General features: G+C 38.6%; 1 protein-coding gene across 9 annotated transcripts in view; it reads left to right on the top strand.

Annotated features, from left to right (window-relative positions):
• Celf2 (CUGBP Elav-like family member 2) overlaps window positions 1–27,941 on the top strand; it is a 307,380-nt gene that overhangs the window by 229,014 nt on the left and 50,425 nt on the right. For all 9 annotated transcript variants that reach the window (XM_042686057.1, XM_042686052.1, XM_042686050.1 and 6 more), the window contains 3 exons: window positions 7,773–7,821; window positions 16,640–16,774; window positions 24,800–24,879. In XM_042686057.1, coding sequence (XP_042541991.1) covers window positions 7,773–7,821; window positions 16,640–16,774; window positions 24,800–24,879 — 264 coding nt within the window. The remainder of the gene's footprint in view (window positions 1–7,772; window positions 7,822–16,639; window positions 16,775–24,799; window positions 24,880–27,941) is intronic.

The following is a 27,941-nucleotide window of genomic DNA, read 5'->3' as shown; positions in this document are numbered from 1 at the left end:
TGCATGAATAGTTCCTGTAGAGCCTACTGGCACACTGACTGTAATAACTTTAAAGCTACGACTTCCTTTCTTTTGTTCATTGGAGGTTTTTAGGCTTTTTTCCTGACTTTTTCAAGGAACACCCCAATAGTAGTTTCTTGGAATCATTTAAAAATCTGTGTGCTATATAGATGGGGGAGTAAAATATACACACATGCACATCCGTGCATATATATACTGCCTGCGTATCACTTTATGTTTTTAATTTAAAAGAAACTCATACATTGCAAAGTCTTTCTGTTTATGTTTAATGTTGAAGAGGAAGATTAGAGTAATCTTGTAGGTTCTTAGAAACCCCTAACTTATTGACATTATAGTTGTGTGCATAGGTGCAGTTGATATGAACAAGAAGCTGTGGGCTTATGTAAGCCACACCCAGACCTCACTTTGAATCCTTGCTCCTTGACTTGGTTAAAGTATTTATCCTATGTCTCCTAATCTCATAGGACCATTGTAGGAATTAAATTGATCAATATACATCAACTGCTTATAGCAAACACTTGGAAGATTGAGAGTAAAGGGATAATCACCTCGGTTTTCCCAGGCATTGCCTAAATTTCACATGGTACTTGCAGGGTGGTACTTAGAGGATGTTTTTAAGCAAACATTGGCAAGTAAAGAGTTCTAAAGCTACCTTTGATTCTTCCCCAATCTCTATATACACAATATAGCCTTCATAAAAATGACAAAATTGCTTTTGTAAAGAGATAAGCAAACCTGTGTATCTCTGGGTGTACCTTATTCTAATAGAAGAACCTTTGGCAGAATATAGTCTTTCTTTTGGGGGGATGGCTTACCTCCAGTTGGTAGTGATAAACTTATTTTCACTTATTTTCACCATTCATAAAATTATTTACAGGAAAATTCTGAAAGTATGAGTGATTTGGGTATTTCAGAGTTATTATATTAGCAAGATACCAAGTACCCTGCATGAATCGCTTTTATATTTTCATGAAGTGAAAGAAAAGTAACTATTTGTCTTTACTGACTAGAATCCTTTAATTTTCCCTTTTGGCATATAGCTCTTTTATAAGTTCTCATCTTTTGCTCCCTTCTTTCTCTACTTTTTAAATATTTTATGGGCAGTAAGCTGATAATATGTACCAGCACGGCTCTTATCTCAAGGGCTTGAGATAGGCTTAATAATGAGATGCATAACAGTGACTTTGTAAAAACCCATTTCAGGTTAAAAATGGCATGTTTTATTGAATCCTGCATGAAAGGTTGTTAACTCATCAATTGGTGATGGTTGGGGTTAAAAAAGTTCCAACATGAGTTCTCCACTGTGAGACCGGGCCAGGCCACAACCCTGCCACATCCCCAAGGACTCTGTCTTTCAGACAGGTCTGTGTTAACTCGGAATCTTCTTTTAGGCATCACAGGACTAAAGCAGAGAAATCACACTCGATCTGTCTGTAATGGGGGCTCTAGAGATAAAGCAGTCAGTGATTTCTGGTGCTCTATGGCCCAACCTCCTTCCTGTCTCTGTGGCATAATTTTTGTACTGTAGCCAGTAAAAACTCTTGCCAGGGCTGGATGCAGCTCTCTATACAGACCCACAGGTCTGGAGTAATGCCTTTGCTCAAAGTTATATCCTTATTCTCATTTTCATGAGCCACAGGTGACGAACCTAAGATCAGCAGATCAAGGAGTAAGGTCCAGTCAGAGGTCAGCCATTTTGAAAACAGCTCAATTGTGCAGCCGTTTGTGTATATGGAGTGGGGGAAGGAGGCAGATCACATGCCACGTACCTGTGAATAGGCAAGATGAAGGGGAGGCTTTACCACCAGGCAGGAGATAGCCAGGGTGCCTATCAGTGCCATAAGGAAGCAGCTGCATGTTATTGCTGGCAAAAAGACAGTGAGATACAAGCCGATCCTCACTGAAAACTATGCAGTCCTGCAAAATCCAGTTCTTGGTGTGTCACAGTGAGATGCTTTGAGTGATTCTGTTCAGCTATGCACATGATACCAATAGATAATGCAGATATAACACAAATTCAACAGCTGCCTTCTCCCCAGAGAAGGGAAGTAGGAATCGATTAAAATGTCCTCTTATGTTTCATTTGTTTTAAAACAGAGGGCTACATAGAGACAAGGACAGTCACCAGTACCTTAATAGGTAACTTTAGGCAAAATGTTCTACAATAAAATCAAAAAGAGATTCCTGTGCAATCAAAGAACAAATTGAGAAGACTTTCTTCATAGAAATGTAAGCATGAAAAAATACACTTGGTCATGAACTGGTGATACTTCCAAAACTTTGACTTCTGCCATTGCCTAGTACAGGCATGCTGTCCACAGAGTATGCAATGTGCAGACCTTAGCATCTTGTAATCTTTTAAATTTGATACAAATAAAACTGAATTAGACATAAGTATTGGACTCATTACTGTTGTTCCATCCTGACTTAGAAATGTCAAGAGGCTGGCATCTGTAAAATTCCTCAAGTCCCCAAACAGTATATACAGACCATGTTAGTACAGACCACTGATTATTTCTTTAGATGTAGCCATGCTATGTGATTATGAAGATGCAACCCCAATTTTTAATACATTTTTGGAGACTCCTTGCAAAATTCTTGAAGTTATGTTCTCATTTGTCTTAAGAAAAAGACATGGCTTTGAGAAAACTCTCCTCATATGTAGGGAGACATTGGACTAATTGGAAGACTGTTAAATGTGTGCCTTCTTTGGTCTGCTGTTATCAACTTGGACCTCTACATGTTGAGCACAATGTGTAGAGATCCATCCTCCAGCCCACCTCACCTTGGCAGGAGTTTTGTTGGGAAGAAGCAGTGGGATTTCATTGGTTCCATCTTTAACAGTTGAGAAAGATTCTCAGAGTGTGACTTCTGGCTGCTAATCTTGGTGCCTGGGGAAGTTTAAATTCAGGGTTTGGTACACTTGAATTATTTCCTTCTTGAATTCTCTATTCCATGAATGAATACACTCACTACTAGTATTATTATGTTCTAGGTATTTTTGTTTTGGGCATTATCTTTAAGAGCTCTGATTGTTTCATGTGTTGGTCATTCTTTAGTATGACTTAATTTCTTACTCTGACACTTTGAATATATATTCTCTTCTCTGCAATGTTCTTTATGCAGTTCCTAGCTAAAATTAAGATTTCTTTAAGAAGAATTTCTCCATCTGAGCCACCTTCAATGAAATTTTCTGTCCATAGTCTCTGTTGGGCTTGCTTTCTCTGAGTTTCCACACTGCATGTCTTAGCACAGCACACTTATCAGACTCTGAAAAATGGTTGATGGATCTTTCTCTATTGTATAACACAAGCTCCATCTCATGGTAAGAACGCATCCTCCTTGCCTTTCCAGCATCTAACAGCATCTGCTAAAAGCAGGAAGGAGAGAATGGATGTATAGTTCTAGATTCATATGGATTCAATATTTGAAATCCCTTCTCCTCTCCGGAAAGAATATTTTTCTTAAAATGTGAAACTTTAAAACAGAATGTATACTCTTCTGCAGTAATCTCCCTCTCCATCCAAGTTTTTAGAATTGGGGAATTTTGAGGAAGAGAAACAACATTATGAGAATGACTCCTCATCATTCTTGTCTTGCTTGACATTTACCTGCTACATGTTATTCAAACTGTATCACTTCAATAAACAATGTCTATGATAATGAGCTTTTCTTAATATAGTACCAGCTGAACACCTTTCTCAAAGAAGGTCACATTGCTTTTACATACTTTATCTTAATTGTCTTCAGAATGTATGTGCAGTTGGGTGACCACCCATTCAAGTTTCCATAGTCTGCCAATCCAGATCTCTATAAAGCAGATTTTCCCCGAGGGTCCAGAGAAGACCAAAACACAGCCCAAGTCTACAGTGATAAAGCTGCTTTGTTGCCACTGCCCATATGCTCCCACGAGCCTTCTGGATAGTTTTAAAAGAGAAACAGAACAGCTGCAAGAAAATAAAACCTGGAGTCATACTGTAATACTAGTCTTAGGTTATAGAGACAAAGGGTTGTGGCAGTTTAGAACAAAAGACTACTTTCAGGTAAGGGAATATTGCAGATGCCTTCAAACAACTGTTTGGCTCCTTTAGCGAGTAAAACCTGAAGTTCTTAGTTGAAGACCAGTGTGTTCCACATTGGACGTTTTGTGGAAAAGCAATGTGGTCTAGGGAAGCCATCACTGGATTTAGAGTAAGGAGATTAAATTTCTCATCCCAACTCTTACTGTTCACCAGCTTTGTATCTATCCTTAGAGAAGTTGCTTATTCCCTGAATCACACCTATAAATGTCTCCATTTATAGCAATGGACTATGATTTCTAGGACCCTTCACAGCTTCAGAGCAGAAAGATACTGCCTTTGTCCCAACCAGATTTTTTCCTTCAGTTCTCCATGCATATCACAGGTAAACCTGAATGCTTGTGACATCTGTTTTTGCTGTTGCTATGCTGTTGATTACCCCTACTGCTTTTTTATTTAGTATATACACATTGCTCCTTGAGGGCAAGAGTCATGTTCATTTCATTTCTAGTTACAGGATATGCGTGTATATTTTCTCTCTGTAAGTTTTATCTGACTCTTTAGTATATTAACATAGGTAGGTCTTTTCTATCTTGAAATAAAAGATGTCACCTCCCATTCTCACCCCATCTTGCCCATTTTCAAATCTCAAGTGGTAGTCTTCATCTGTCATACCCATTGTTGTCCTACCCATTATGCCTCTTCTCCCTACAATGTGGAGTTTTGGCCCTACTACTTCCCAGAAACTACTTTTGACAAATTCCCTAGAGAATTTTTTGTTGCCTAATCCCAAAAGATATTTTGGTGTTTTCATTATGGTCTCTAGTAGCATCTGTTCTGACCATGCAGCCGCTACAGGATCCGTGTCTCCTGCTTCTCTTACCTCCCTGTCTGACCTTTGCTCTGTCCTCTTTATTAGATACCCATTTCCTCATGATTCATGGTTCTCCCATCACTGTTGACTCTTTTCTTTCTCATTGTCATCCTGGCAGCTTCACTGATGCTGTAGTTTCCATTACCACATACCACAATGGCTTCTGAGGCCTGGCCCCTCTCTCAAGCTTGATCTCCGCATTTCCAACTTCTCTATCTCATCACATCAAATGTAGTATATCCAGACCTGTGCTTGTTAGCCTCCTCCAAAACTCCTTTCTGTTTTCCCTATTTGGGGAATGATTCTATCATCCATTTAGCTGTCTGAGTCTGGAGTTATCCTTCTTCATCTCATGACCTGCCAATTACCATTGAAGTTTAGTGTTACCTGGGCTATTTGCAGAAACCTTTTCACTGTCTTCCCTGGCTCCTGTGTCTCTCTTCTATAGTCAGTCCTCTGTGCCATGGCCAAAACCAACTTTTCAACACTTCAAATTCTGTCTTTTTGCCTTTGCTACTTAAATCTGTACCTGACCATGAACCTGATGAAAGCAGTCTCAACTCAGAAGACGCTCTCAGACCTAGATACTGACACCTTTGTAGCTCTTCTCATTCCCTTCCTTACTTGCATGACAGGATGAACACCTCGCAGAAAGGAAAGCAGTGTACCCACTCTTACCTCGGTTTTGGGATAGCCAATGAGCTTCATGTATCATCCCTAGATACTAGGCTAACCTTCACCTTTTTGTTTGTTTTGTTTTTGTGGTACTAAGGGGTTGAAACTAAGACCTTGTACATGCTAAGCAAGTGCTATACCACTTGAACTATATTCAGAGCCCTTTTGTGGCTGTATTATTTTGCTTAGTTGCTATTCTGAGTATATTTTACTAAATACATATCAATTACTTTCCTGAGGTTGGCCTTGAACTCTGAATCCTCTTGGCTCAGCCTGCTGTGTATATAGCTAGGATTACAGGTGCACACTACCACAACTGGCTCAACCTTCACCTTCTTTTCCAGATAGTAAATTACCTACACCTCTAGACTCCTAGAAGCTTTTTCTTGCCTTTCCTCCAGCACTGGACATATTGCCTGACTGGCTACAGTAATGTTTCCTACCACACAGTAAGCACCTAAAAGGAAGGAACCATCTTCACTTTACCTGTGTTCCCATGCCTCAGCCTAGAGCTCAACATGCAGTAGGTATTTCTTCCATGTTTGCTGATCAAGTGGACAGACACATCCTGGAAGGATAGTTTACTCAAAGACTATTGATTTTCACAAAACATTTTATCTGTCTTCTCCACATTCTTTAGCCTAAATCAGGTGTTTCTACAGTTTACCCCTGCCTGCTTTTTAAGGTAAATATTCTACGTTTATTATGAAAAGGCATGTCTACTTAGGATCTCTATACACATTATGTTCTTATTGTCTTCCCTGCTCCACAAATGAAAAGTATGAATGAGTGAAGTGAGCCTACTGGTAGATCTTACATCCCAGGGTCTGTGTTCTATGCATAAGATCATCTTGGCGTTTTAGGGAAATGAAGAAGCTCTACATTATTTAACCTCTTATCCCTTGACAGTCCTTCCTCTTTCATTTTCTTCTTGTGTTCTAAAAACCCTGGCAGATATTAGGTGCACATGGGCGGCCTGATAATAATTTCCCATCATATAAGTGCCAAAGCCAAGTACTATTCTCCTTTCATTCAAATTAGATAAACCCAGGCTGTGGCTTGCTTGCAAGTGATGGAAGTCCACGGGGGAAATTAAAGGTTCACAGAGAACGGGACCCATTATAATAAAAGCATTTGCACAGCCAGTGATTCCATCCACCCTATGGCTTCTGTGTTCCTTAGGGTATGATGAAATGGGATGCAAGAGGACCTGTGAAAGTAGTTTGAGGAATTGGTTTTAATTGGAAATGGTGGTGACATCCTGTGCTTGGAGTAAACTCTGAGGATCACACACAATGATATAGTCAGCGTTGTATAAAGGGTTAGAAGCATCCTGAGTCCACCTGGATGTCATACCCAGTTGTTTCAAGGCCTTTCAGTTCCTGCATATTACTGACTATGATCATAAGGCCCATGTCTCCCTCTTACCCTTCTTTCCCCTTCTCTCCCCCTTCTCCTCCCTCTTCTTCTCTTTGCCTTTCCTCATACTCACTCTCTGTGTTATTCCAGTGGCTCTCATTCCTGTTCTATATTTAGCACATAAAAATATTACATATTGATGCCTGAATCAATCAACTGCTAGACTTTCAAATTATGCATAACTATGAAACCTGAATGAAATCCACAAAGCAGACATATAGAATAACCAGGAGAAAAACAAGGACAGTCTACATTTGAATAATACAATCACAATAACTAATTTTTGTCAACACATCCTAGGTTTTGTTTATGTATGAAGCACTTTACATTCGTTTTCTCATTTAACTTCTCATCACTCTGTATGCCAGCAGTATCTCCATCTCACCAAAGAGGAGGCTGAAGCTCAGAGAGGTTAAAACACTAAATCCAAGATCATGTAGCTGTAATGAAAGACAGAATCAGAATTATCTACAATATAGAGGCAGAAATTGTATTAATTGGCAAGGCCAGTTTTGAGGTCAAGCCTGACTCCAAAGCCCCCAAGCTTTTAAGTACTATGTTTCAGTGCCCCTTGACTTAAAAGGCCATATTCCAGAAAACAAAACTCAAGTGTGTTTTTTAACATAGGTAGTTTTACCCAAGAAAAGTTTTGTTATTACTTACATGGTAACAAGAGCAGTACTTTAGTCATATAGTATCAGATTTCTGAGACTGGTTTTACAGTTGTTCAATCTGCCTTTACTTTCTCACTTTTGTATTTTTAGATGCATCATCCTATTCAGATGAAACCTGCAGATAGTGAAAAGTCAAACGGTAGGTGGTAACCAACTGCTTCTTCAATAATGTCTGCTTCTATATAAGTCAGGTGGGGGAGAGGGGACTGGTCTAGCTACATTTTAGCCCTGGAACGGGAGGTTGCTGACCCACTACCTTCCACTGTGGTCAGCATATCTGGAGAAGTACACACTCTAGTCCTCTGTCATAGTTACCTCTGGTGCGGAGATCTGTGACATTTAAAGGAATGCCTTTCTATGACTACCTGCCTAAGGCTTGTCCTGTGTGATGGTCATGTGATATTCCCTCCAACACAACATAGAGAGAGAAAGGAGTTGCCCATTAAAAAATAGATTTTCTTATTTTTTGTTTTTAATCTTTTCCTTTATTCCTCTTTGTCTTATTGCATTCTTCTCTAAATTGTACCAATACATTTACATCATAACTCAACCTGCTGGTTAAATAAATATACACTCACTGCAAAAATATGCATTTGTTGAGGTCCATGAGATAATTGGAATTTGCCTCGTCAAGCTACTAGAGTTGATAACCCACATTTCTCTCTTAAGTTTTTGCTTCCATTTATACAGATGTTCTGTCCCTGTTTTGTTCTTTTAATTTCCTGAAATCTATGTTAAAAGAACCTTCCACCTTCCTATAGCACAGAGCCCCTTCGCCCCACAAGACTGGCATAATCAGCACGGCTTCCTTCCAGCAGGCAGTTTTGCACCTCATTAATTAGTAATGAGTGCAGAAGCCATGCACTTAGAGAGCTGCATATCTGCACATGTAAATTATGGTTGGGCTCTAAATCTCCCCCAAGGTATATTTTGCTAATTGTAGTACAGCCCATTTTCTGGCTTCTTCATAGACTAGAAAGTTGTAAAGATAATTCCAAGTTGTTGCATGGCACTGCTGGCACTTGGTACATGAGAGCTTTCCTGGACATGGAGCAAACACTGATACTTTTCCCACTGGCTCTTTAGCCCTATACTTTTCATAATGAGAATTCACTTTTCCCATGTTCCTTTATCAGATACACTGAATTTAGTTCTAAACACAAGTTCTAACCTCTGCCAATGCTTTGTTGATAGAATATGATTTAGTTGCTTCATTCATTCATTCAACAACAACTTGTTGGTTACTTACTGTGGATCAGATATGTCTCTAGGGGGAAGGTTGGTTTTGTAGCAATAAACTTGAAAAAGAAAAGACTGCAAGAGACTGATCTCATACTCAGTCTTCTGATTCAAGTGCCCAATGGATACTTAAATAAGCAACTTTGAATCTTATTTATAGGAGCAATGGTAATTACCTAACCTGGGTTGGCTTTTTGTTCTTCCCAGATGCTCCAATATGGTTTATAAGTGATTTTGTAAATGATAGAGTACTTCTGTAAAATATTATTGTTATCACTCAGAGCTATCCCCTGACTTTATAGTGTTCTTTGCTCAGCATGTCTGCCTAGGCACAAGGCCATTTCCTGTGCTAATTTCTGGAGCTCTTTTGCCCCAGAGGTGCCCATTCACCATCTGTTCTATCCCTTAGTGGCAGGCAGGAGAGATTAATCTTACATTTGTAGGATGAACCCTGTCATTGCACATCTTCTTGGAGCGACTAGCTACCAAGAGATGTTCTGAGCAATTCTCTAAACTGTCAGGGTGCTGGCTATGGGATTAAAGTCTCTGGAAAAGGATTTGTCTTATTTCTGAGCCTACATTGTATTTATAACAGCATGAATTAGAGAGCTGCGCTTTCTGAAAACATGACCTGAAATACCCAAATAGTTGAAACCTGAGGTGATTTCTTCTTTCATGTTTTCTGCTTTGCATATATATATATATATACATATATATATATATATATACACACACACACACACACACACTCTGACATAGGAATCCTTTGCATAGGCAAGCTGCCGGGAGTTCTCAAGAGTGTTTTGCTTCTCTTTCTGTCCAATATCTGCTTTAAACACTGAAGATCATATTTACATTAGGTCTATAGTTACAGAAGACTAAAATTACCATGCACATGGGTGTCCCCAGTATTATGTGATCTCAAAAGACAAGAAGTGGGCACAATTATTGCTAGGATAAGGAAGTGCCTAAAAATCGGGAAAAGCATGGGGATATACATTAAGGTCTTGAGAGTCTAGAATGGACTCTGCCCTTGTTGGCTGTGTCCTTTGACAAGTTACATAACTTCATGTAGCCTCAGCATCTTCAGCTCTAAGAAGGGGCTACAATAGTGTGGCTGTGAACTCATTTTGTTATATTTGCCTTTCATGGTTGTTTGAGGATTACCTAAGTTAACATTTTATCTTATCTGTAAAGAGCTTAGTATATATAATATCTGGCACGGATCTTTAAGTGTATTGTTACGTTAAGTTAACATAATTCCCCCAAGGATGATGTTTCAGTGCAGTCTGAGTTGGCAGAGGCTGACAAGACCAGGCTTTGGCTGTTTAAAATGTAGACCTGTACATAGAAAGGAAACCCCCAAACCCTCTAGTAGAGGCTACCGTCCTCCCACTTTGTAGACTGACCTTCATTATCTACATTTCTAGTAAGAAAAAAACAAAAGTTACAAATGGGCTAAAAGCTATGTTTCAGGGTTCTTTTTATGGACCTTCCCATGGAATTTCATCTTGTATACATGAGCATATTTCATGGTTCTCCTTGGGTCTGATTTAAGAAACAGAAGAATTATGTGCTGTTCTAAAGTAGGTGATAAAAGCTGCAGCCCTTTCTGCTTCCACATGGCATTTCTGACAGGTAAGCATAGTTTTAAAAGCTCAAAGAGCACTAAGATTTCTTTAGCTCAGATGCTGTAAATAGCTGCTGTAGCTGTGAAAGAAGTATAACGAGCTCTAATTGCACTTTTATTGAGTTTGCTGACATTTATGTACAGCACAAAGGACTCATCACAGTCAGACAGTAACTGTCTTCATTATCTCTGTGCTCAGATTTCTAAAACTTTATATTTGCTGAGCAAGAAAGGGCTGCTAATCACAGATCAATTAATGATGGACAAATGAATTCCAGCAACGCAACTACAACTACCCTTTGAAACTCTCATACATCTAGAGATTCTGATAAAAGGAACTTCTGTGGTGAGCCCAGAAATTGTTAGATTGTTCCTAGGTCAACCCTGTAGTATAGATCTTACTTAATGGGTCTCCTAAATCTCTGTGGTTTCTTATACCATGCCCTCCAATTGGCTCCAGTTTTAGCTTCAGCCTGTAGCACATTTGTACAGACTCACAACATCTTATTTCCTGATCACATTCTTCTACTGAACCTGGTATCCAAACAAGAAGAAGAAGAAAAAAACCCACCCTAAATAAGCAGTCAATAATAAAGCTCTTAGCCAGGCGCTGGTGGCTCACGCCTGTAATCCTAGCTACTCAGGAGGCTGAGATCTGAGGATCATGGTTCAAAGCCAGCCCGGGCAGGAGAGACCGTGAGACTCCTATCTCCAATAAACCACCAGAAAACCGGAAGTGGCTCTGTAGCTCAAGTGGTAGAGCGCTCGCCTTGAGCTGAAGAGCTGAGGGACAGCACCCAGGCCCAGAGTTCAAGCCCCACGACCGACAAAAAAAAAAAAAAAATAATAATAATAATAATAAAGCTCTTAAGAAGAATACATTGAAATAGCCAACTGTCAACAAAACACAACATTTTTGTTATTTTTCCATTGTAGAAAAAAGTGAATGAGTGATATATGGAGTGAGTACGTGAGGTGTAGGTTTAAGGTTCTGAATTAACCACACAAGCCTAATTATTCTGTTTCATTCTTCTTCATTTATACCAACCAAGCATTAGTCCTGGGTGTACAATAAGTGTAGGTACAATAGGAGGTACTAGCTGTGCAAGACTTAAAAGCAGTTGCTGAAGCTAGTCTAGCAGTGTATGATAAGAAACTCATGGAATCACCTCTGCTCCTGTGCTTGCATCTCTGAAGCTGGAGCCAGTATTGAGTATTATGCCATGCTTCTTGTTGCGAGGGGATTGTTTTTACTCTCACTAGACAGAGCATATAAATCCACCCTGCTTTAACCTTCCAGCCTTACAACTTGTCAAGGATCCTTAAAAGCCTAGTATCCAGAAATGCTACTTAATAAGTAGACCACAGACTCCTTTTCTCAGAACCTACAAACCCTCCTGTATTTATGCATCAAGTTTAGAGCTAGCAGGAGTCATGGTAACTTAATTTTGTTGGGGGCGGGGGGGGGGGGCAGGGGTGAAGACCTGCAAAGGAGGAATCACGGATGTTTCTATCCGGTCACTTTTTGGTTTACTTAAAGATGAGGAAATAATTTTGAAATTCATAGTGGAGAGACTCACAGATTTGGAGGCAGTAATTAAATGCCATATGTTAGCACTAACACATTCAAAAGTTGTTAATTAATTCAGGCAACCCCAAATCCAGGTGTGACTTTGACAGATTTTACACCAGAGTGTTAGCACAGACTTACAATTAGGGATTTTTTTTAATGAAGTTTCTATTCCCCTAACTTTAAAAAGTTACCCTTATACTAAGACTTTACCCTTAATTCATGATACCAAGGGTGAACTTTAAATGGTTAGTAGTGTGGAACCCCTTTCAGTCCTTCTGCGTTTGTTATTAATGGGGGAGACCCCATCTGTGAGCACTTCACATATGAAGGTCTGGCCCTGCACTCACTGGCTGTCCTAGAGGAAAATGCAGGCAGGGACTATACCTTTCATTTCTCCTCCCATCCCCCAAGAGTACCTAGTAGTCTAGTATGAATATAGTAGTGTGAACATTTATGGAATCCACATCCTCATAGATTTTTTTCTAAATGAGCAAACCAGGCATTCGTGGCTTACGTCTATCATCCTAGCTACTCAGGAAACAGATCTGAGGATTATGGTTCAAAGCCAGCTTGGGCAGGGAAGTCCAATAAATCCAGGAGTAGAGTGGTCCAGGCTCAAGTGTTAAGAATGCTAGCCTTGACCAAAAACTAAGGGACAGTTCCCAGGCCCTGAGTTCAAGCCCTAGGACCAGCACCAAAAATAAAACCCACAACTTATTTTCCCATTAATACTCAGAAAATACTCACCAATAAAGTTACCAAAAAGTGATAGCAGAGTTAAGTGAATTCAAGATAATTATGTTTATTTAGAATATTTACAAGGGGAAGGCTGGGAACAAATGTTACAAAAAAAATTTTCCCTGGAAGCTGAGATAGCTCAGGGGAGAAGAAAGATGTTTAATGACCCTCATATTCCTAAAGCCAACATGGCCAAACTCTTGTGACCACAAAAGTAACTTCAACTAGTAACAGATTATAAAGGCCCAGCTTCCTGCACACATGCAGCAAAGAAGACTAACATTTTGAATAGCATATGAATGGGAAAGTTTCCTTTTTATTTCCCCCTTTAAGTAATCATTGTTTTTTGTTTTAAAAAAAGTTACCCTCCTCTCATGGCCTGGCTGGGCTTATCCTTAGAGATGGCTATTCTTAGTCATCAGGTTTTCTCATGAGTAATTTCCATTTTTTGAATATTCATCTTAGGAAAAGTCATTTTTTAGCTTACTTTAGTAGCTACATTTTCAACTTACTATAGTATTACCCTGGAACTCAAAACCTGCAAATTGTATGAGCCAACCACCATAATTAGAGGTTTACCAATGAAGACAGGGACCAAGTAAGATTTTTTTCTTTTACTTAAAAAAACTGAAATAAGATCTTCCAAGGTAGGAGAAATACAACAAAAATTTTGATTATTTTCATACAGGTGCCTATCTTATTTTGGTGGGTACAGGAGTCTCAGAGATGAGAGGGAAGAAGGAATAACAACTGCAAACTAGAAGTATTTCCTTCTGTCCTCTGCCTCATTTTGATCAGTTCCATCTATCTCCCCTTTCTAAAGAGAATACTCCTTTCCACAGGGCTACTCAGCCAGAATCCTCCCATGTGAACAAGTCTAGGCATCATAGGTAGCCTAGAGTCGCCCTGAGCTTTAAAGAAAGCTCCTTGCCGGGGCTTCTTGATGTTTCAGTGTTGGTGTTCCTTGCTGTGCCTGACCACTAGGCTTAATCCAGTTCAAAGTAGATCATTGGTATGAGACTTACATTGAAAAATTCTCAACTAACTAAAGGCAGTCAGGTGTTCAGCATCCTCTCTCCCAGTAATCAGATTCCATCAAGCTTGTTGCTCATGACTACTTTGAGTGTCCTTTGACTGGCCAGTACTCTCCTTGTCTTTGAGCCCCTTCTTCACCCCTGTCAGCCTTCTATCCTCTAAAATTAAACTCCTGCTACTGTTAACTCTGTGTCAGGCCTAGTTACTTGCTTCCTCATCCCACTGCTAGTCTATTCAAAGATATGTGCTTCTTAAAAGAGTCTTAGAGTTTTTCTGAGTTGTCTTACAAGGTATCTTAAGAATGGAGAGAGACTGGGTGAGAATGACTACGCATCACTCCAAGCATCTGCCACTTCAGCTAGCTGAAGCATATAGCTGAGCTACCTTCTCTCCAGTGCTGTAGGGGGAGAAAGAAAAGAATAAACCTGCATCTCTGGGTGAAAAAATTGTGATCCCAGAAGTCCCAAAATTCTCCAACATCAACATCAAGTTAATGGCAGCATAGAGAACCTAAGTATTTTTTAATTTGTTTTTGTTTTTTGTGGTTTTTTAAATCATGGCCTTGGCTGTAACCTTTAAGACTCATCTGCTTCCTCTGCATTTGAAGCAAATACAGTAGATGGAAAAGAACACTGGAGGCTGGATGAATAACATATTTCTCAAGTTCCTCATCTACATTCTGGAATTTTATGACAGATCGTTCAGCTGGCTCATGTAGATTCTTCAGAGTTATACTGCCCTCTGTAGTAGCTACATGGGCTTTTAAATTAACTGAAATGAAGTTACATTTAAAAAAAAAAACTCAGTTCCTTAATCTCATTAACCAGTTTTAAGTGCCCAGTAGCCATACATGACATCAGGTAGTATTAGAACAGACACGGGACTTTGCTGTCACCACAGGGGATCCCGCTGCACAGGGTTACTCTTGAGTGGCCTGCTTCATGAACAGATCTTCCCCAGCTTCAAGAGGGCACAGACTACATATTTTAATTGGAACCCAGAAGCAACTGGCCCCCATAAGTCTGCAATAGATCTTCGTTGGTTAAATGAAAATAAGATACTATCCATCCACGAAGGACAAAAAGAAACAGAAATGAGAGAATTTAATGGGAATGGCAAGATTATAAACAGATTGAGAACAAAGATTTATATACATCAACCTGTGTCCAAGCCAGGACTCTGTAGTTCCTAAAGTAGCCACTTCCTTTCCTTCCTTCCTTCCTTCCTTCCTTCCTTCCTTCCTTCCTTCCTTCCTTCCTTCCTTCCTTCCTTCCTTCCTTCCTTCCTTCCTTCTTTCCTTCATTCCTTTCTTTCTTTCTTTCTTCCTTTCTCTTCTTTTTCCTTCTTCCTTTCTCTTCCTTTTTCTTTCTTCTTTTTAGTACAAATAAATGGATTGAAATGAAGCAAATAAGCAAGGCTTCTCCCCATGAGCATCTATGATGCCTAAAAAGGTTAAAAACAACTCCTTTAGCACTGTACTAAAAATTAGTTATAACCCAGTCTTTCAATCTAAATATAGGCCACAGATCCCAAGCACAGCATGGAAACTTTGAGAGACTCTCTGGATCACCTGAAGCAGAAGTTGCTTCATTTTTACCCTGTCAAATGTCAATTTGCACATATTAGTATGATACCTAATGTGCATCTCTCCCTCAAAAATCCTACCTCCAAGTGATTGAAGGTAGAGTTTCCTCCTCGTACTTCTCTGAAGTTTTTCACCCCTGTGCATACCAGGGGTAACAAGACCCTACTTCCCTTTGCTAGGATTTGCATCTGCTTCCCTTGTAACTACCCTGGGTGATTAGAATCAGGTGAGGAACCTAGGAAAGCTATACTGCCAAGGCAAGGGGACTTTCCTAGTTCTCCAGAGAAATAAGACTAAGTGGTCTCTGATTCTCGTCTTGATCAGTGGACTTAGCTGTTTGAAATAGAGTAAGAAAAGTACTCTCTTCCCTTGGAACCTTTGTTAGAAGCTTCACATGCTGTTAAACTGTATCTCCTATTTCCCCTCTTCTGATCTTTATCTTTCTGTAGCATGTATAAAAATAAAGTAAAATAAAATTTGTATCCAAACACATGTCTACACAATGGTAAACACCACAGAATGGTAATGTTTGACAATTACATAAGTACTTTAAAATTTTTGTAAACATAAACATCTTACTATTAATTTTATTTTGGCAATACCGGGGTTTGAACACAGGGTCTCACCCTTTCTAGGCAGGTGCTCTATCACTCAAGCCATGTCTCCATCCCTTCTTGATTTACTTTTCAGATAGTCTTGCACTTCCCCATGCCAGCCTGACTGAAATCCTCTCATCTTTACAGACATGAACCACTTATCCAGTTCATTTGTTGAGATGGGTCTTACTTTTTCTCAAACTGGCCTTGAATCACAAACTTCCTGATCTCTGCCTCCTTAGTAACTTGAAATGCAGATGTGAGCCACCAAACCTATGCCCATTAATTTCTGAATGGATAGAAAAGGATTTTCTGTGTCCTATGAAGACATCATGTTAGGAACAAGAAGACTACAGAGAGATGAGGTGTTCTTGAAGAGCAAGGTAAAGGGAGAAGCAGGATCTGGTGTCTAAGAGGAGGGGCAGACTGGAGGTCTAGAGTGAGCTTTAGGACTACATTCAATCTTACGTGGCAGGGCCTAGTCTGATGTGGTAATGAAGCATTGATTACAAGAAATAAAGATGAGATGGCCTTTGCTTATTCATTCTTTTTATCTCCTAGCCGTGGAAGACAGAAAATTGTTCATAGGAATGGTTTCAAAGAAATGTAATGAGAATGATATCAGAGTGATGTTTTCTCCATTTGGCCAGATAGAAGAATGTCGGATTCTCCGGGGACCCGACGGGCTGAGTCGAGGTGAGTATATTGGACCTCTGAGCCCCAGTCCAGGTGGATTATGTACTGTATACTGCAGAATGTCACCTTGTAATGCATCCCAAGTGACAGAGTGATCCAGCCTGAATTTTCACTCTTAACTGAAATGATCACTTCTTATTTCCCAGGCTTGAGTGCCAGCATATTAGCTTGGATCATCACTGTCACATGGTTACCTGCCAGGCTGCCCTATCACTGCACATTCCTTGCATCCTGAGATTGAAGCAGGTTTTAGAGAGAGGAGCTTTGCCTTAGTCTTCTGGCTTTCTCCCTGAGCCTAAAGGAAATGTTAGGATAGGACCCTCTCAACAGCGTTCCGAGCCAAGAAACAGCAACACTGCTTTTGTGTGCAGTAACTCAGCTTCCCTGGGGTCTTGAGTTTCATTTCAAAGAGTGAAGCCCCTCGAATCCCTAAGCCATGAGTCCTTCAAAGGACAGGAAAAAAAATTATTTTTCTCCTGAAGAAAATTGTAGACGTTTCTTTTGCTACCATAATAGCAATGTAATTGTGGCCAGAGCCATGAAGGACCTATGTTTTTGCAAGAAATAACCTCCTCAACAAGACTGCATACCTCCTTTCTTAAAGTACTCATAAAGGTTGGTCCTGAGTAGTAATTGTTGTCTGGCTATAGTGTCCCAAACCAGTATGAAGTGGAAATATATATAGAAAACATTTTTCACTTCCATGTTTTTTGCAGCAAGTTCTGGTTCTGGGCTGTCACTAGCACCCAAGCCACATGCTGAAAGCAAACGTTGGGCTGTAAGTATCAAGGTGCTAATTTTCACCTGTCTCCCTAGTTTTACCAAATTTCAGTATCTTGTGAAGGGGGACATTTGTAGCAGCTTCATGGTGTCAGCTGCTAGGACTGAAAGCCCTGAAGAAAAATATTCCACCTACATCTACCTCCACAACCCCCAAATGGAGGTGATCTAAAAAACTGGGAAGTAGGACAGCACCCAGCTTTCAATTCCTGTTTTCTTCTGAAAGTAGCTTCAAGGAAGAAAAAGAAGCATCATTAAAATCATGGTTTACACATTCTGGAACAATTCTGAAATGCTTTTTACCTAGTCCTCACTTCAAAGATGTGATTCTCTAAAAGCTGTACAAGATACTGAGGATGATCACTGAACAACAGATCTGGTACCTGAGGCTTGTCTGTACCTTACCACCTGTGCTGCCATCACTGTCAACCAAATAGTCCATCATTGTAGTAGAACCACCTCTCGTTCATGTACAATCTCACAGAAAGAGTGAAACTAGGAGAGTCATCCTAGCCAGCTCAGCCATGAGAACTTCTAGTCCACCTACCATCTACTTCTGTTACAGTGTTTTATATGTGTATCTCCACCCATTTGCTTAGGCAGACAAACCAGGATAGGGAATACCATGGAAAAAGGTAGTATGGCTACATAAAGAATAAAACATACAGGAAAGATAGGATTATATTTTTATAATCCCTTTTCTGCTGCTATTTTAATTAGAATCCCTGTTCTGTTGTTATACTCAGGAGTGTATCAATGTTATCATTATATTTTTCATTCCCCTCCATACAGAGCACAGAGAAGGCATAAAAGGGAAGGCCCTCAAATTAATCACAGTGGAATTATCAGTGGTTTAAGAGTCAGTGGCCCTAAGTTTCAGAAACAAAACTTGTTAATATGACATGTAACCAATTCCTTTTCCTATCTCTGTCCCTCAGTTGTCCATTTCTAAAGGATAACAGTGAAAATATCTGCCCTGCCCCTTTCATAGGGCATCATAAATAATCAGTGTGGTCCTTTTTGCCTAAGCTTACTCTGTGTGTAGGTGAGTAGAGACCTTGAATGTGAAATCTCAGTACAAGATTTCTCTCTCCATTTGTAAAATGACTTCCTGTTTGACTGTTTTTCTCCATTTCTCCAGGAGGAGCAGGATAGAACAGTTAGAGTACCTTGAGCATACATCAGTTATTTCTGCACATAAGATTTTTAAGTACCATAAATTTCATGGGAAAGAGCAGGGCACTTGGTACTTAGCTAAACTTAGCTAATTTGATCTGCCATTTGGTTGATTAACCAGCACTTCATACCAGAAGCAGCCTGTCTCTGAAACAAGTTGTGGGAACCTTCTCATCAATATTTTACACAGATACTGGCTCAATGTAAAGAGGAGATACCCTCTCCCTTTTTTGACAGAAAAGTAATTTCTAGTGAACCGATGAGAATTCCCTATTGGAAAAAAGAAAATAATCATTTGTAAACATTTGTTCTGAAATACAAAGACAGACAGTGGTAAGTTTATCAATTAGCAGGACCCAGAGACTCCTGGCTACATAGGCCTGCTCCTATATCCATGTATTTGTTAAAAGAACAATTCCTTCATGCTATTGTTTTGTTCTCATTAAAGAATTGTGGGTTTTAATTAAATATTAATAATTGTCTCCCATTAATGGCATTGCAAACAGAAAGTACTCAGCATTTCTTTTGGCATTGTCTATTGCTGGTTCAACTGTTTAGAAAATAGGTAAATAGGGCTGGGAAGGTGGCCCAGTGGGAGAGTGCTTGCCTTGCATGCATGAGGCCCTGGGTTCAATTCTTCAGCACTACATAAGCAAATAAAAGCCAGAAGTGGTGGTGTGGCTCAAGTGGTAGAGCAGTAGCCTTGAGCTGAAGAGCTGAGGGACAGCGCCCAGGCCCAGAGTTCAGGATCCACGACAGACCCAAAAAAAAAAGAAAAGAAAATAGATAAATAAAAATTAAGCAAAATGAAAGCTTGGCTTCTCTGAAAAGTATTTTCTGCTACAAAACCAAAGCATAAACTATTTATTAAGAAGGTTTTATAGAGGAACTATTTGATTATGATGAGGGTGTGATGCTTTTTATCCATTTCAGCTCTAAGTATGAAGATAAAGGGGAGACCATAGTGTAGCTGGGTCCCCATAGATTTCCAATGCATTTCTTCTCTGCCACATCAGTAGTTTCAACTCCTCCCTAATAGGCACTCCACTGAGATTTCTCCAGCTTATTGACTCAGTACCCCCACTGCATCAGTATTGTGGACTGCCTGGACCCATAACACTACCTATCAAGACCTGCTTACACCTATAGTTGGATTCACTACATTTTAAAAAATAATCATGAGCTATGTATCAGGCACAAAGACTTTTAAAAGTCCTAGCACCTGCCAAGCACATGAACCCTCTCTGCAAATATTCAGACTCATCCTCAATTAGGCAGTATGCCTACATCTGGGTATGCTTTTCCCTATTCACAAGGAGTAACCCATTCTTCAGTCTTTACTATTTTGGGAAATTTGGCTTGTGTTGCTTTCATTCAGCTTAAAGTTATTCAGACTATTCTGCAATGACTACTGAAGTTCTTAAGGTCCCTGAGGGAACTTCCATTGAGAAAACAAACAGGCTTACCTATTGCAATGCACATGAGATGTTTGCTTTTAGAATCAAAGTTAGAGGTTTCTAAAGCAAATGTTTTTGGCAGTGTCATCTTAGCATGTTGATTTCTTAAAGTATACCCACTTTCTGAATCCATACTCCCCCAGTCAGAATCTAAGATTTAAGAACAGTTATCATCACTATCTGATACCCTAATGCACTAAGTTTTCCGCACCATGGCAATTGAATATCTACAACAGGAAAGCAATGACGTTTGTTTTTTCTCTCCACGAAACTGTAGTCACATCTTCACTTCCATTTAAGGTAGCTTTTTGCTTGTTTAAGAATTTTTCAGCTGTGTTTATGATATTCCAACATTCTCCTGCCAAAAACCCTGGACAAATGAATTGGCGGTATTTTCATGGATGCTGGAGAGCACAGACTAGATTTGGCCATTAAATCTGCCTTTGTTTTTGTTGTATCTGATCAGGATATATTACAGCTTCAACTACTTCAACATGTACATAAAAAAGACACAGTCTTTGTCACATTTTAGTCCTGCCCACACAGTACCTAAAACATTCACATATTCAGAACTTCTATCACATGGCCCCCCGGGTTATTGGCTACATTTTACCATCTCATCCTGAGTACAGTCTCCAAATCTCATCTCAACAATGACCTTTTGCCAGCTACTAAGAGGTCCTAGTCTGCATTCAACCTCAGGTGCCATAAATGAATGATGTCTCAATGCCAGTTTTCAATAAACTAACCTATTGACTATGGTGCATTAGAATACTAATTTTTATCTCCCAACATTATATTGGTATCCTGAGCTTGATCAGTCCTGCCATTGAAAAATATACAGTAATGAAAATTGCTTGCATTAATATCTTTACTAGGAATTTATAAGAAGTTTTCCCAAAACGGAAATCTCCTTCATGCTGCACAGTTAAACTGTGCTTCTTTTTGTTAACATATAGCTAAAAGACCTCTTTCAAAGAGGAAACATCAAAACAAGAGGTCCTGACATTGTTCATACTTTTAAAAAGTACCTCTGCTTCTCTATTGGTAGGAGGTAAGTAGGCAACAAGAATTCACCTAGTTCTGTAAAATTCTCATGCAGCTAAGAGAAAAGTTAAAACTCCTGAGCCTAGGATATCCTTTCAGTGGAAATGACAAGTATAATAGATGTGTTCCAAAATCTTCTCTGTGACAAGGCTCTGTGCTTTCCTTAGATCCTGTCTGTAGGAGGAAATTACTTTCTGAAACCTTTCCCAAGTCAATCATCTATCTGTTTTAGCAGCGAGAAGGTAACCTCACCGAAATAAAAGGAATTCAACTTCTTCCATTTCTTTTAGGAATCTCTCACATTCTCAAAGTGGAAACAGTAAATAATTGTGAGGGAAATTACAAGTTGGCCACATTTACAGATGGGTATTTTTGTTGCTGTTCATATTTGGAAGTTTTACCATAATTTCCATATATATCTATATATATATTCTTAAGCAAAATGAAGTGTGACTTCATTATTTTGATACTTGTATATTTTTCCCAGTCTGATTTCTGCAGCACTTGGGTCAGTTGCCAGAGAACTGATTGCTAACATAACACATTCAACAGTTCTAAACAACTAAAGGGCTGACAATACAAGATCAAGAGCTGTTGTCCTGTCCAGACAGCCCAGTTAACTTTGATACATGCAGAAATTCATAGTAGAAGAAGGGACCAATTATGACCGAGGTTATTTCAGTCAAGTGCAAAGCCTTGTACTTAGTTTGTGAGAAAAAGCCAGCAGCCAGTTTTACTAGCAGGAATCATGTGATCCTGTTAGTAAAATGCCACAAATTGGAGGCTTATCCCAAAGCTACCAACTGTGTTTTCAGTGGTGTTGTCAAGAAAATTAACATCTATCCGCAGCAGTGCCATGACCTCCTGCTTTAAAGAAATTGCAAAGGTTAACAAGCTACTATTCCAAGAAACATTGGGTTCTTAAGTTTCTTAACTTCATCCAGAGTGGCAGAGAGTGAAATTCTTCAACATGAACTCCTATTTTATAAATGACACAGTCCTTTTTTTCTTTTAAGTAACTGAGCATAGTACACAGTAAAGAACTTGACAGACACCCCTAAGGAGGATAGCTTCTCTCTTACCGCACCACTGCCAATAGAATAAAAAGGTTAAAGAAGTCATCAGATTTTTCAATCAGTTTTTTGATGGGGTAAAGAGTGTAAAATTAGAATCATCAGTTGAGTTTTAAATGGCAAATTTCTTGGAGGAAAGGGCAATGATTCAAATTTATGAAGATTTAATTTTGTGGTTGTATTGCATCACAGGCTTGCTAATTGCTTTATCTTTCTCACTAAGTTACTTACAAAAGTTCTATGAAATGGTAAATATATAAAGTGTGATTCTTGTTGACATTTTACATGTTTTTTAATGCACTTTTAACCTCCATTTGGAAACTGTCAGTTGGCACATGTTCCTGGATAACAAGAGCAAATGAAGTGAACATAACAATCTTGTTGACTAGTAAAGGCAGAATTAGACTAGGCCTTGCATAGCTCCTTCTATATCTCTGTTAAACACTTTTGTCTCCACTGTTGTCTCCAAGGCAAAAAAGATAGAAAAATAAAAATCTCTTGGTGTTATTTTCTCTGTATAATGTTGGCAGTGGTCATAACATTTTTAAGAGATATTACTTTGAAACAGATGGTAATTTGAGACTATAATTTTAGACCTCAACATCAGTATGAAAGCCAGTAAAGGTACTGTCATCTGTCTCACACTCTATTACACATAGAGTATATCACTGAGAGGTCTTAGAGAAGGCTATTAAATTGCTCGTATTGATGACAAGAGCTACTGTCAGCCTAGGTACAGACAACTTGTTTTACATAGTAAGCTTCATCAGCTGCTGTCCTGTCAGAACGACATGAAACAGCTCATGATGAGCTGGACTTCATTCCAACTTCTTTAGGCCCGCTTAACCACGAGGTGAATGGATTTTCCATATACTGAGAGATTTTGCATATTAAGAACTACAGCATGATACAAAAGGGGAAAAAAATGCATTGACTTATTTTCATGATTGGATGTCATTGTTTGTTGGGGGTAGTGGGCAGGCAATGCCTTTTCTTACTGTGGTTTGATTACAAGGGGCCTAATAGCAGTATTGACTTGATAATCTCACCAGGTAGACATGCAGAGCAAAAGAAGAAAATATAGTTTATAGCTCCCAGTTGATTCACATAAACCAAACAATCTGCTAGTTGTTTGAATGTAGAATGTTCTATTTTGCTTATTGGCCACAGGGGCAACAATCTCAGATTGCTGATGCCAGAATTCTGCTTTCATGCATTTGCTTTGAAATGACAATAGGCTTCAGCCTCTCAGTGTTTAGATCTACTTCATTTGGAAATCTTTTTAAGTAGTAATAATAATAATGTTTTGAGGAAATTGAGTGGAACACTGAATTATTCTCTGATACCTAAGTTCAAACTGTGCAAGGCTAAAGAAGCTGAAAATCAATGCACTTCTAAAGTCATTAGAGATCATAAGTGAAATAAGTCTGTATTGCTTTAGCTAAGCTTTTAGTGCACTGTGGTATTATTATAAAATCAGCCTGAATCTGCATTAATTTCACAGTCTTTTTCTCTTAAGAAGCCCAAGGGTACATGATGAATAAAATGTAGTGTTTTTATTAGTGCAGAAGGCAATGAGCCGTGTAGTTGGAGCAGTGACCTGCATGGTGGCCAATGCTGCTACAAGAAGCAGGAACCAGCATTTATAGATTCTAGTTCTTTTACAACACTAAAAAAAACAGACGTGGAAAGCTTTACAAGTCTCACAGTAAATGTTCAGAGAAATGTACATTGTCTTGTGTGTTAAACTTCAGATCAAATCTCTGACACATTTCACAAAGTCACAACTCTCAAGTCATGAAGATTTCATAAATCCAAGGCAAATTTTCAAGTTTTATTTTTATACACTATTGAATATTCTCAAAGTAATAAAGCATTTGTTTTTGTTAATAATTAATAGTTACACTAAACCTATTATATGCTATTTAGTATTTGTTTACATTTGAATAGCATCAATTTATATTTATACATAATGTTTTTTTAACTACCCAGAAGGAATTAGATATATTTGTTGATGCATTGAGCTCTGGAAATTTATTTGCTAATTTGCTCTTGGTGTGAAGATTTTATTTACTTCCTAGAAGTCAACAATAAAATTTGAAATGCAAATCCCTGATATGGGAATGTCCTCAGTGTAAAGACCATCAGCCAAGGAGAAAATAGAGAATAACAACTTTTCATGTTAGAAAATAAAAACTAGATCTTGCTAATTTCAAACCCTGTGGCTCAAAAAAAGTACCTAACTTCCTCTTTTAGTGTCCATTAAAAAATTAATTAATAAATCTTTCTACTTTGGTCAGATTAGCAAGTCAGCACTGTGAATAAAAAGCAAAATAAGATAAAACCAAAAAGAGTTGTTTATTTTTATGTACTACTGAGAACAGTGTCGTCTTGTGGCAGTTCTCGTAGACTGTGTTGGTTTAACAAGCGTCCAACCCTTTTGTCTTGTTGTTTTTTGTCTTTCCTGCTCCCTGTCCCCTTGTTTCCCACAGGCTGTGCGTTTGTCACATTTTCTACAAGGGCAATGGCACAGAATGCAATCAAAGCCATGCATCAGTCTCAGACCATGGAGGTACTGTATCATCTGCCCTTTCTTTGTTTTCTTTGTGCAAATGATGGGGAATGGTAAAGCAATTCTCTCCTGTGTGGATTGTTCACATGACAATCACAGATTTCAATTTTTACCATCTTGGTTTTTCCTTTCTTTTCTTTCTTCCTTTCTCTCTTTTTCTTGCTTTTTTCCCCCCTTCTTCCTTGTCCTCTCCCTCCCTCCATGCTCTATCTTCTCTGCATTTTCCCCCTAATGACTTGAAATGCATTTAGTAAAAACCTTCTACTTGCTCTCCAGTTATTTTTGAGCCTTTAATTGGAGCAGCACTGGTCATGAGACATTTTAAGCAAAGTGTCATTCTGGATCTAAAGAATTAAATACATCCTCAACAGCAGAGCCTCGTATGGATTAACACTGAAACCCCACCCCAGATTGCTGCTTTCCCAGTACTGAGTCACAAAGTTCTTCTTAGATGCAGGACCAAATTATCTGTAATACAATCAAATCAAATTGTGGTTCTGCATCTCAATAATATTGGAGAAGTTAATACTTCTCCCACCTAACAGTGAGATGTTAATTAATGAGAGTTCTTTGAAAAAGTAGATTTTTTTCCCCCTTCCTTAACAAACATGAGCAGCAACCGAGAAACATAAAAAGGCTCAAATCTGGTCTCCTAATGAGATATAGTGACTTGAGGGAAAGTCAAATACACTGGTGTGGGTTTATACCTACAAGTGTAGATTGATGGCACTATATTTTTAGTCTGTGATTTGGGTCATGGCCTTTCAGAATTTTGCACAAAAACATTCCAAAGTGATATGCCATTACTTACTCTGTATTGTCTCACAGAATCTATTGGGAGTGCATGTGCTGCTGTACTATGTATACTGTATCTTTGTGTATGGGTGATCTTCTCTGGAGGTGGTGGCCTTGTGGTGTTTATCTGAAGCTATGTTGTTCTATTTCAAAAAATATATTCTAATTTTATTTAATGTGCAGAAATTGTTTGAGCTTCTTTTTACCCCCATTTTGTTGGGGTTTTATTTTTTGTTTGTTTGTTTTTGTTTGTTTTTTGCAATGCTGCATCTCCCAAAGCATGCTGGGAGCTAAGTGATCATTATGCGTCATGTTCTGTGGGCAGCTTTATAGAGAATCAGGTGGGTGACAAGGGGGGAAGGAGTGTGCATGCAATTGTCATTACGTGTTTACTGTACTTTTCTGAGTTGTGATATCAGCATTGCAAAGCCTATTGTCTTTTTTGAACAATAATTTTGACTTTGATATTCCTAATATATATTATATAATCACTGTGTTTTCCTTTCAGTGCAATGCATTTTTAAGACAGTCCTACCCCCCTACCTGACGGCAAGCTCAGGTGAAAAACGCCATGATAGGAAATAATTAGCAGGCATTGAAATATCTAGAAATCCAGTCTTATACAACATGCAGTCACATATGTGATAATGTTTTAGTTCCCCATTTTCTCTTAAGCCATTCTATTATTGTGGCTATTATTGTGGATATCCAGCTATTTTTCGGTTTGGAGGTTAAAATTAAAGTGCCATTAAGAAGAAAAGCCTTTGCCTGTATTTATCTTCCATAATGCATTTCATTTTTATTTTTACTTCCTGTAATCAAAGGATTTATACCCATGCTGTTCTCCCTTTAGATATATTTTTAATCTAAATTGGACTATTAGGAACATAGCTATCCCTATTCATCACTGCGAGCCCAAATGAAGCCACAGAGAATGCTGTGGAATCTAGTCTCCTGTGTTATGACAGAAGAACTGAAGATAAAAGACAGAACTGGGCATGAACCAAAACCAAGAAACATGAGGCTTTCATAAAAGAAACATGTTAGAGGGATAATTTGTATTGGTCTTTTACTTTTAATATCTTTATTATAAGAAAATCAAATTTGGTGTATTTTGCTTTTAAAACTGGACATCCACACTTAAAGGAGCCCTAAGATACTTTAATTCAAAAGATTTACATTTAAATAGGTTATATGTTATGCAGTCACATTATAATTATAGAATCGAAGGTGGTTGGCTTTGCTTTTGGTTTTTGGTTTTGTTTTGTTTTTTTACAAATACTACATTATTTTTATGAATCCAGCATGCATCTTTAATCAAAATGTATTACCTGAATTTAAATGATGTGAATAGTAAAAGAGTAAACAATTTTATACTATACTTCTTTCTATTTCCCCACTTTCTTCCACGCCTGTTTTTTTCTTTCTTGATCTAAACAACCATTTTTAAAAGCCATAAACATTGAATATTCTGCTTTTATTTAAAGAAGAAAACTAATGACTCCTAGAAGGAGATGCTACCAATGGTCACGGAGCACATTTCATGCAACAGTAATGAGCCTTTTCATACAAAACCTTCTCTCTTCAACTTCCATCTTCTGAGGATTTCCATCTTTCTCATTATGAAAGTGATAATACACTGAAATATAGAGCAGATAAAGCAAAATGAAATAGTTATTTTTAAATGGTAAAAATGCTATTTTTATGTATTTATTGACATTCTGTACCATGACTCAGTTTACCACAGCTCAAGATTTATAGACTGGAGTTCAACACCTAAGCAGTCACTCACTTTTCTGGCTTTTTTTTTAAACACACCTGATAACCTATGTATTAAGGAAAAAATGAAAACATGTTTTTCAAATCAAAATAAATTACCTAAAGGAAATGGAAAGTTCATTTTAATGGCAATAGTATTTCTGAGGGACGAAAGAGAGGTCTATTATTCTGGATTTCGATAAAAGTTTTTATTTAAACACTTGGATAGAATTGCTTCCCTTTACCTCAGCAAAGTAGAGCAGCTTCAGTAGTGACATGTGAAGGGAAGCCACACTGAGCAGCAAAGACAAGAGGGGGAGGGGACATTCTGCTGAATTCTTAGGAAGTGGCAGTTGTTTCAGAGGTGCGCAGAAGGGAGGATGGTGCTTGAGGTTATTTTCCCTGAAGATTATCTCTACTGCAAAAGTAAAGTCAGCCTATTACATGACCTTTAACCATTTCTTTCTCACTATTTCCCTCCTTGCCTTTTAAAGGAAATTAAAACTGAA

The sequence above is a fragment of the Dipodomys spectabilis genome, unplaced genomic scaffold, assembly GCF_019054845.1.
Source record: "Dipodomys spectabilis isolate Male_0828 unplaced genomic scaffold, ASM1905484v1 ptg000096l, whole genome shotgun sequence".
In the NCBI taxonomy this organism is placed as follows: Eukaryota; Metazoa; Chordata; class Mammalia; order Rodentia; family Heteromyidae; genus Dipodomys; species Dipodomys spectabilis.
The sequence above is the reverse complement of the archived record's forward strand: the minus strand, read 5'-3'. Positions and strand labels throughout refer to the sequence as shown.